At 57.1% G+C, this 9,232-nt stretch overlaps 1 protein-coding gene across 1 annotated transcript; it reads left to right on the top strand.

Annotated features, from left to right (window-relative positions):
- Window positions 1–3,976: 3,976 nt before the first annotated feature.
- On the top strand, window positions 3,977–9,232 carry LOC139317195 (FH2 domain-containing protein 1-like). The gene is made up of 10 exons (XM_070944166.1): window positions 3,977–4,827; window positions 5,909–5,970; window positions 6,049–6,151; window positions 6,236–6,321; window positions 6,411–6,511; window positions 6,729–6,799; window positions 7,002–7,109; window positions 7,829–7,899; window positions 8,053–8,332; window positions 8,484–9,232. The coding sequence occupies exons 1-10, from the start codon at window positions 4,414–4,416 to the stop codon at window positions 9,048–9,050; spliced, it is 1,863 nt and encodes a 620-aa protein (XP_070800267.1). The 5' UTR covers window positions 3,977–4,413; the 3' UTR covers window positions 9,051–9,232.

Raw genomic sequence — 9,232 nt, 5'->3', positions numbered from 1 at the left:
GGTGGCCCCGCCCCTTGGCTAAGCCCTCCCCCCCTTGTTTTACAGGCGGCCAGTACATTGGGGGAGGGGGGGGCAAGAATGCTGCTGTCAAAGCCGACTCCCAGCTGCCAGGGAGGAGGGGCAGTTCACGAGTTGCGCATTGAGCCCCCTTCACTTAAGGCGGTTTTTATAGTGGGAATTGTTGGTCATGGCTGAGCCGGCCGTGTGCAGCTTGTCAAGATCCTCGCATCCCAATTCCTGGTCACTGCTGCTTGTCCCAAATCCCCGCCCTGGCATGGCCCTTGAAGATGTTTTTAATTTTATTTCCTCAACCAGTTAGGAATGGGGTGGAAAGTGGATTATTAATCATAAAGTCACAGGTTGCTTTCTAGGAATGCTGTGTCTCAAATCACACAATTTCCTTCTGGGTGAGTGAAAAGGAAGATGTAGATTAGATGTAATTTAATAATAAAAGGGGGCACAGCTGCAATGCCCTCCGTTTATCCCACCCTTGCAAACCACTCTTGCTCTGACTACTGCGAAGAACAACTTTGTAGGTTGCCTTTGACTAAATGTTTTTTTGGGGGAGGATTGGTTTATTCTACAAAGCCCCTGAGGGCAGGACAAGAAGCAACAGATGGGAACTAAAAGAGAACCAATTTAGAATTTCTGCCAGGGAGAACAGTCGATGGAATGGCTTCCCTCCAGAAGTTGTGGATGCTCCAACCCTGGAGGTTTTAAGAGACTGGACAATCATCCAGAATGGTACTGGGAATCCTGGTTGAGCAGGCTGTTGGACTAGATGACCTCCAAGGTGCCTTCCAGCCCTAGGAGTCTGTTCTGTTCTCTAGTGCAGCCAAGGTTTCCTCAGTCCTCCCAGTGTTCGTGTTTTGGGATTTAATCCTCATTGCCTCTCGCCCAGAAGCGAGTCACTTCGACCTCAAGGCCATCCATCCCCTCGAGCAGCGCAGACATGTTAGCAGCCTGAAATCCATAGCATTCAGCGGTTAACTGCAGCCCTTTTGCTTCTCACAACACTCGTGCTTCACAACAGAACACACGGCACAATTATCTTCAGATCCAAATTCCTGTTTGTATCAGAAATTTAAACTTTACTGCATACCAGATGTGTAGCCAAAACAGGGCACTGCCCATGTAGAAATGTCCTTTTACAACTAATGCACCTCTACAGTCATCACAAGCCTGCACTTGTCCATCAAGACGTCAAACATTGCACCTTTTCCTGGGTGCAATTCCTGAATCCCTTCAATTTTGCATTTGTTTTTTTCCCCATATGATTCCACTCACAGTATTGAGCAGTCAGCCTTCCACTCCTTTTGTGCAAAGTCTTCTTGGACCAATGCGATTCACTTCATTTATTAACAGCACGAGACTTGGGTGGCCTAGAGAAACCTAAGCACTAATAGAATAAAATGGACCCCCCTCCCCATGGTGAAATTAAAGTGTTAATGGAAGTTGGAGGAGGGGAAGGTAGGGACAGTCCAGCCAACCAGGCATAGCTAAGTCTGGAGATTCTCAGTCATTCAGGTCATGGTTCTCCCAAAGGTGCTTTTCCAGAATTAAAGATTCTTCTTGAAAAAGAAGTGAAACCTCTTCAAGAAAAGTACAAAAGTCCAGTTGCCTTTTGGAAAAGTACTTTTGGGACAGCCCAACCAGCATTCAGTTCTTCCCAAAACTCTTGGCACAAGAAGGGCCAGGCCCACCCCAGGAAAGGCCCCAGCAACTCCCAACTAGGCAGGCCTCAATTAGAACCTTGGGGCATCTGACCTTAGAGGAGGGTCCCTGGAAGGGAGCCATAAAAACACACACACACACACACACCCTGAGCTATTCTTTGGCAGAAGGTTAGGTCTGCTCACTGCTTGGGCACCCATTCTGGCTCAGAGCTAGCTTCCAAGGTTGCTTCTCGTGGGGGACTTGCTGTAATCAAGCTGAGTGGCAAGGAGGCCCAGGTCACCGTGGCTAGGGCTCCTGGGTCATTGTGAGAACCACCGTCACCTGGTCCTCTGAGGGTTAGCAAGCTTTTCCTTTTACAGGCAGATCCCATCCCTCTTCATCTTCGTGGGCACAGCTGGGCTGGCAGGTTTCCAAGCCACAGAATGCAACAGCCATAGGGGAGGCTGCTGACAGGCTGCCACTGCCCCAAGGCCTAGCAGTCTGCTGCCCATCAGTCTGTTCTTAGTTTGCAGACATACAAAAACAGGCGGTGGGCTGAATTGGGCCTGCAGGTTGCAAGTTGCCGATCTCTTCTCTATATCAATAGAGGTACAATAAAGTTTCCACTTTCACACCGTTTACTGAAGAGCTAAATTCCGGTCATGATAGCCATCTTCCAATACTGCTGAAGGGCTGTCAGAGGGCCTGGATTTATTCTTCATAGCACCTGAGGGCAGGTGGAAGCTGGTGAGAGATTTTCAGTCTGGAAATAAGGAAAAATTTCCTGGCAGAACAATTAGTGGAACGACTTGCCTCCAGAAGTTGTGGGCGCTCCGTCACTGGAGGTTTTCAAGAAAAGATTGGGCAACCATTTGTCTGGGATGATATAAGGATCCTGCCTTGGGCTAGACGACCTCCAAGGTCCCCTCCAGGCCTAAGTTTCTGTGATTCCATGGTCTGCACACTACCAATCTGGCATATGAAGTTGTACTTCTCTCATTCCAATCAGGATATCCTTCAGCTGGAATTTTGCTGAATGTGGGCACACAAAACAAACACATCTCCATATAGGCTTTGCATTCATTATAGTTACTGTTCATTATACAAAAGGAAAATTCCTTGCATTCTTCTAATTGCCAGACACAGCTACAACCACACAATTAGACAAGTTGTCAAGGCACTGCATGTGAATCACACCTGTTTTAACATTTCTCTATTTACAGCATCCTCAGTCTGATAGTTTTTCAACATTTTTTTTAGCATTTACAACTTATTTTTCCATGCATTTTTTTCTTGAGAGACTAATATTTGTTTCAATTCCACTCTGAGGTGTTGCTATTATTCTGATACAAGCATCTCATGCATTCCATCCTCAGCTCAGATCACTTTTTTCTTTACTGGACAATCACACCACCCCTTTCCCCCATCGCCATCCTCTCAGAGTCTTTCCTTAGCAGACTCTTAGCAGTTCCTTCAGAAAGGGCAGAGCTTTGACTGGACTCTTGAAAATTCAAGGATACGTTCAGAGATGCGGCTGCCTTGAAAGTCGTCCATGTTGAACTAGCAGTCAAGCATCAGGAATTGACCACAGGAAATGTTTTACGACACTTTGCACTATTTATAAAATGTTTTATAACATCTGCCAAATCTCAATTCCATGGCTCCCAAATTTTGGATGCATTTGGTAAAGTTAGCCCATTTGAGGCTAACCATGGTTCAAAAATGTTGCCGGAGGACACACCACCCTACAGCTTGGTGAAAGGTCACAGGCAGAAAGGGGAGTTTTATAGCATTCCGGTTCCATTCAGTTCTGCTGGAGATGCCTGGTTGATCCTTCCCAAACCATTTTTTTCCTCTTTCAATCCTTCTCTGCAGTTTTCCTCCTTATATTTTAGGACTTCCGTTTTCCTCTCCTGCCCACAATCTTCGTCTGAAGAAGTAGCTGCTTTCCTCAACCATTTCTCTCCCTCCTCCAAGGCCCTCCAGGCTTTCCTTCTGTCCTGCGGGCGCGAGAGGCAGAGAAAGCGGCCTAACCGGCTACCCCGGCTCCCACACAATCCACCGGAGAGTCCGCTCCTCCAACAGCCTCTCCGCGGGGTCCCTCGGCCGCTCTCCTTTGCCACCGGGGCCGTTGCCGGCCTTAAGGGAGCTTTGGGCCTTGCTCGCCGGCCATGCCCCCGGGAAGCCGCTCGCGGGAACCCAACGCGAACTTGGCCGTAGGTGTGAGCGGGGCTCCGGGGAAGAGGAGGGTAGCAGCGGATCCAGGCAGGACGCGGCCGGAAGCTGACCCTCAGAGCCGAGGCCAGAAAGGAGCCGCCTCCCGAAGGCCGCGGCTGCACCTGGCCGCGGACGCCGGATTTGTGGTCGGCCAGGCCAACGACGCGGGCGGGGCCGGCGGGCTGAGCACCTCGGAGCCAGCCCAGCGAGGGAGGGAGATGCCGCCGCCGCCCCGAGAGAAGCCCGAGCTTTGCCTGCCGCTTCCGCCGGACGTCCCCTCGAAGAAAGGTCGGGCGCGGCCCTCCCCGCGAACCCACCCGCCTCAAGAAGCTTTCGGATCCGCACGTCCCCCAGGGAACTGCCCCGCCTTGCCTCCCCGGGCAGAGGCCGCCGCCTTGCGCTGGACAAGAGCGCGAGCGCCTCTTCCGCCTCGGCCCTTCGCCTGAACGCCACGCCCGCCCTCCGCTGCCCCCGAGGGGACGGCCGAAGGCGCGCCGGGCTCTCCTGCCGCCGCGCGCCCACCGCCCACCCCTGCCGGCCATGGTGACTCTTGAGGGCGCGTCCGCCGCGGCCTCGCCTGAGGAGTGGACGGGGCCGGGACCGCCGAGCCCGTCCGCCTCGGGGACCGCCGCCGACTCTTCCGCCCGCACGTCCCCCGTGGGTCCTTCCTTGCCGCCGCCGCCGCCGCTTCCACCCCCGCCGGCCATCAGCCTGGTCGACGCCGCGCCCTACGAGGGGGCGGCCGAGAAGTCCTCCGCGCGGCGCCCGGTCCGGCTGCGGAACTTCAACTGGGAGGCCATTCCGCCGGAGCGCATCCGCGGGCGCCCCAATCTCTGGACGGCGGCGCGACGGCGCGGCGAATGGACACCCGATTGGCGTCTGCTGGAGGAGCTCTTCGGACAGCGGCCGGAGCCGGCCGGCAGTGGCCTCCGGGCCGTCCCCGCGACGGAGCAGGTAAGGACGGGCGGAGGTGGATCGCGGCTCTGCCGGGCAGGTCGTGCCCGTCGCACCCTCGGCTTCTCTCTCTTCCGACGGCCGCTTCCTGGCCGGCCACCTAGTGTGCGCCACGCAGAAGGCGCAGGGCCGAGCCAGCCCAGAGAGTGGCGCGGGCCGGCAGCTCGGTCTCCCCGGCCAGAGGAGGGGGGAATTGGGCGCCGCCCCGAGATTGGGTAGCACGTTTTGGTTTTGCTTCTTGGAGCCCGAATTCAAGGGGGCTCTTCGCAGGACAGTTTAATCCGGTGGTCGAAGCTGCTTCTTTCTGAATGAGAATTTTTGAAGTTTCCAGCTCGGCCTGGATTTACGCAACCTGCTCACCCCCCCCCCCACCACCACTGTGCCCCGAAAGAAACAGGAAGTGTTCAATGCAAACAAATCTTTGAAAGGCTCTAGGAAATTCCCCCCAATTCAGCCCCTTCGAGAAGAGCCCCGCGGCCCCCGAGGGATTTGGGGCAAGAGCCCCGTTGCGCAGCCTTGCCAGGCAGGCCTTCGCTTCTCTCCCGTCTAGCCTTTAATTGCGGCCCTTCTTTAGGCAGCTCAAGATAGTGTGGGGGGAGGTGTCCTTTTGTCCTCAGAAGAGTTTTGCCAGGTAGAGCACCCTGAACAATGGAAGCTCACCCAAATCCTTCGGAGTTTAGGGAGTTTAGTGTGCATCGAACAAGCCACCCAGTCACTGGAGTTGAGCAGCCTGGAAATAAATGGCAAACCAGTTCGGAGGTGAGGTTGAGTGATGGGGGATGAGGCAGGCACCTGTGCAGGGAGGCCAGGGACCTGGACCGGAGAAGCAGGGGCAAAGGCCAAATCTTTGGGGGCTTGGCTTGGATTCTCAGGGGCCCCTGTGGCTCCAGAGATGGAACCAAGCAGGGTCCAGTGCTCCTCTTGTCAACTACCAGGGGTTCTGCAGGGCAACGGGAGAAATGGAGAATCACTGCTAGGTGGTGGCACTCGAGGGGCTGCTAAGCTCTTTTTAAGAGGGCAAAAACAGCCCCAATTCCTTCCCCTCCGCTAATCTCAATGGTGGGTCTCTTCCCCATTTTAGGCCTCCCTTTTGGATGCCAAGAAAATCCTGAATCTGGGAATCTTCCTCAAGCAGTTCAAGAGGTGAGGGAGGAGGGGGGCGGAGGGACCCCAGGCTTTGGGGTGGAACACGCCACGAGGAAGCTTTCCCTTCACCCCCAGGCCAGTTCAAGACATCGTGGCTGATATTCACCATGGCACTGGAGTCCCTTATGGGCCGGAGAAGCTGCTGGAGCTCTTTAAGATGCTTCCTGACAGGAAGGAGGTGATTGGGGGGCTCGGGGGAGGGGTGGAGGGGCTCTTGCCCCCCCCCATCGCCAGATTCATGATTGCCGTTTCTCCTGGGAAGGTGGAGAAGCTGGAGTCTTTCCAGGGTGACCGGAGCCGCCTCTCTGAGGCCGAGGTCTTTGCACTGCTTCTCGTCCAAGTGCCCAGGTGAGGGGCTGGTCTGGGCATGGAGGGTGCCATTCTGAGGCACCCTCCATGTTGCTGGACAGACCCCCCACCCCCCTCTTGTCTTCCAGCTATGCCCGTCGCCTAGAGCTCCTCGTGCTGAAGCTGCAGCTGCTCCCCCAGCTCAGCGCCCTCCAGTCAGCCATCCAGACCCTGACCAAGGCAGCCTTGGGTGCGCGGAGCCTGGCTCTCTTCTCCCTACCCCCTTTGACCAGGAGGTGCAACTGTGAGGGGCCACTGTCCTCCGTGTGGGGGCCAAGCTGGGGCCCATTGTCCGGGTAGGGGAGGGGGCCCGGCAAGGTTCTCCACAGAAGGCCAGGGTGGGGCTGATCCTGCTGGGGCAGAGGCTGCCCTGCCCCTTGTTCAGCTCACTTCCTCCCTTCCCGCAGAGCTGCTGGATTGCGAAGAGCTGCACGACCTCATTCGGCTGGTGCTGAAGATGGGAAACTATCTGAATGAGGTGCCTTCTTGGGGCTCTTCTTGGGACAGCAGCCCTGGGGGGCTGTGGCTCTTGGGAACTCGGTCACCTGAAGAAGCAGCTCGCTGGTTCCCTGAGTGGGAGAGGCACCTGGCCAGCCTCCGGAGAACGTGGCTGCCTTCACGCCTTGTAAGGGTGGGTGGTGCAGGCGCATGACTTCCTTTGCCCCCCCCTCCTCCTGCAGGGAGGCTATGCCGGGTCTGCCTGCGGCTTTCATGTGTCGTCCCTCCTGAGGTTGCCGGACACAAGGGGCAATCAACCAGGCATGGACCTCCTGCATTTTGTGGCCTTGGTAAGGATTTGGGCCTGGGGGGAGGGGGAGGGCTTAGCCATGGGAAGCTATTGGAACACAAAGGGGAGCCCTGAGGGGGGAGGATCTCTCTCTCTCTCTCTCTCTCTCTCTCACACACACACACTCACACACACACACACACACACACACACACACACACACACACACACACACACGGTGGAGAAAGCTCCGCTGTGGGTGCCTTGAGAAGCTGCTCCAGGAGATTGGTGCTGGTGTTTAGGGCTGGCCGGGAGGGGGACGAAGAGCCCGCCTTGACCTCTTTGCTGGGGAGGGGGACCATGGCTTGCAGGGCAGCTTTTCTGAGGGGTGAAGTGGAAGGACCCTGGGACCTGGTCATAAAGGGACCTCCTTCCACGCCTTGGCCTGGCACCATCTCAGGTTCTTTGTGAAACTTGATAAGAGTTTCTGGGCAGATTCAGTGTGATTGGTGGGTAGGTGGTGAATCACTCAAATGCATCCCCCACCCAGGTCTTCTTTTTAAAGGTTCTCTAGAAAGGGGAGGGGACACATTTCATAGGGCTAAACCATTTCCAAATCCCTCCCCAGATGATGGGCTGAAATGAGTATTAGAGAAAATCCTTCTGGGCTAAAGAAGGGGCTTGGGTGGAAGCAGGGGGAGGGGGCTCATAGCATGTGCTGCCCCCCCTCAGGCTTTACCACAGGGGACACCTTTGGACCACCCTTTGTCTCCTCTCCAGGAGGCTGAGAGGAAGGACCCCAGCCTTCTGCATTTCCCCCGTAAGCTCCAGCACGCAGCCCCTGCGTCACGGTAAGGAAGGCAATAGAGGAGACCCGGGGGGGGGGAGCAGAGCGGGAGGCCGGATCAGCCCCATCTTGCAGGGCCGAGGAGATGAGCAAGGCCATCCCGCCCGCTCTGCTGCCTCCTGCCTGACGGCGTGTCCGTGGTTGCTCTCCTTTGCAGGATCAATGACCAGGAGGTGGCAGCAGAATTGCAGAGCCTGGAACAGAGTCTCTTGGGAGCTCAGGGGGACCTGGAGGGTCTGGGCTTGGAGGGCCAGATGGGGCCCTTCCTGCATGTGGCAGAGCTGGAACTCAGGGCCGTGAAAGCTGCCCAGCAAGACCTCCAGCGGGCCGCAGCCAGGCTTTCTGACTTCCTCTGCGAAGACCCTGAGGCCTTCTGCTTGCCCGAGTGTTGCGGGACCTTCCACGCCTTTGGGGAGCGTTTCCTCGTGGCCATTGAGGTAGCTCCAGCTGGCCTTCTGCCCCTCCCCAGCCTTGGTGTAGCTGTCTCCCCACCGCCAAGGGAGCATGGTTCACAGAGGTCACCTGAAAGGCTGAGGAGGAGGGAATTTGCTCACCTCTTCCTTGGGCTCTGCCCCCCCCCCCCCGCAGGAGAACCAGACCCGGGAGGCCGCCATGCACCGAGAGCAGCAGCGGAGGCAGCAGGAGCAGGCGAAGCAGAAGCGGCGCTCCATTGCCACCTGCTCCTCCCGAGATCCCGGCCTGCAGGACGTGGACCTGGATCTGCTTGCCCTCTGGGCTCCTTCCTCTGGCCGCCGCAGCCGCCCCCCGCGAGGTCCTCGCCCCTCTGCAGGGAGCCCCCGGGGACGGGAGAGGCCCCTGCACCTCAACCGGCGCCACACACTCACCATGCTGCCCCCTTGCTCTGAGCCTCTTGAGGCTGCCCCCGAGCCCCCTCCCCCAGTCCCCCTGAGCCATAGCAAGAAGCCCGGGTGCTTCGGGCAGAGCCTCAAGGTCTTGCTCAGCACCCACCCAGCCGTGCCTGCCTCTCCCACCTCCGCTCAGGGCCCTCTCTCCCCCAGCACCTTCCGCCTGCCTGCCCTCTTCCAAGTGAAGGGGCCAGAGAGCCCCTCGTCCCCCACCTCCAAGGAGGTCTGTAGCCTGGTGGGATTCCTGCGTCGCCTGAGTGTAGGGGAGAAGCCCCGTAGCCCCTCCTAGTCCGAGGCTGGGTCCCTGGTCTAGCAAAGAGAGCTGTCTCCTGTGCCCCCCCAGTCTCTCCTGTTCCCTCCATATGGGGGGGGGGCAGACAGGGGGGCTGTTTTAACCTTCCCTTGTTTACCTGTCTTGACTGGTGTTAAGTGACCACTTTGTTTACGCTCAATAAACCTTTTTCAACTCCC

The sequence above is a fragment of the Pituophis catenifer genome, unplaced genomic scaffold, assembly GCF_029215685.1.
Source record: "Pituophis catenifer annectens isolate HBS135680 unplaced genomic scaffold, rPitCat1.0.hap2 SCAF_4, whole genome shotgun sequence".
NCBI lineage: Eukaryota > Metazoa > Chordata > Lepidosauria > Squamata > Colubridae > Pituophis > Pituophis catenifer.
The sequence above is the reverse complement of the archived record's forward strand: the minus strand, read 5'-3'. Positions and strand labels throughout refer to the sequence as shown.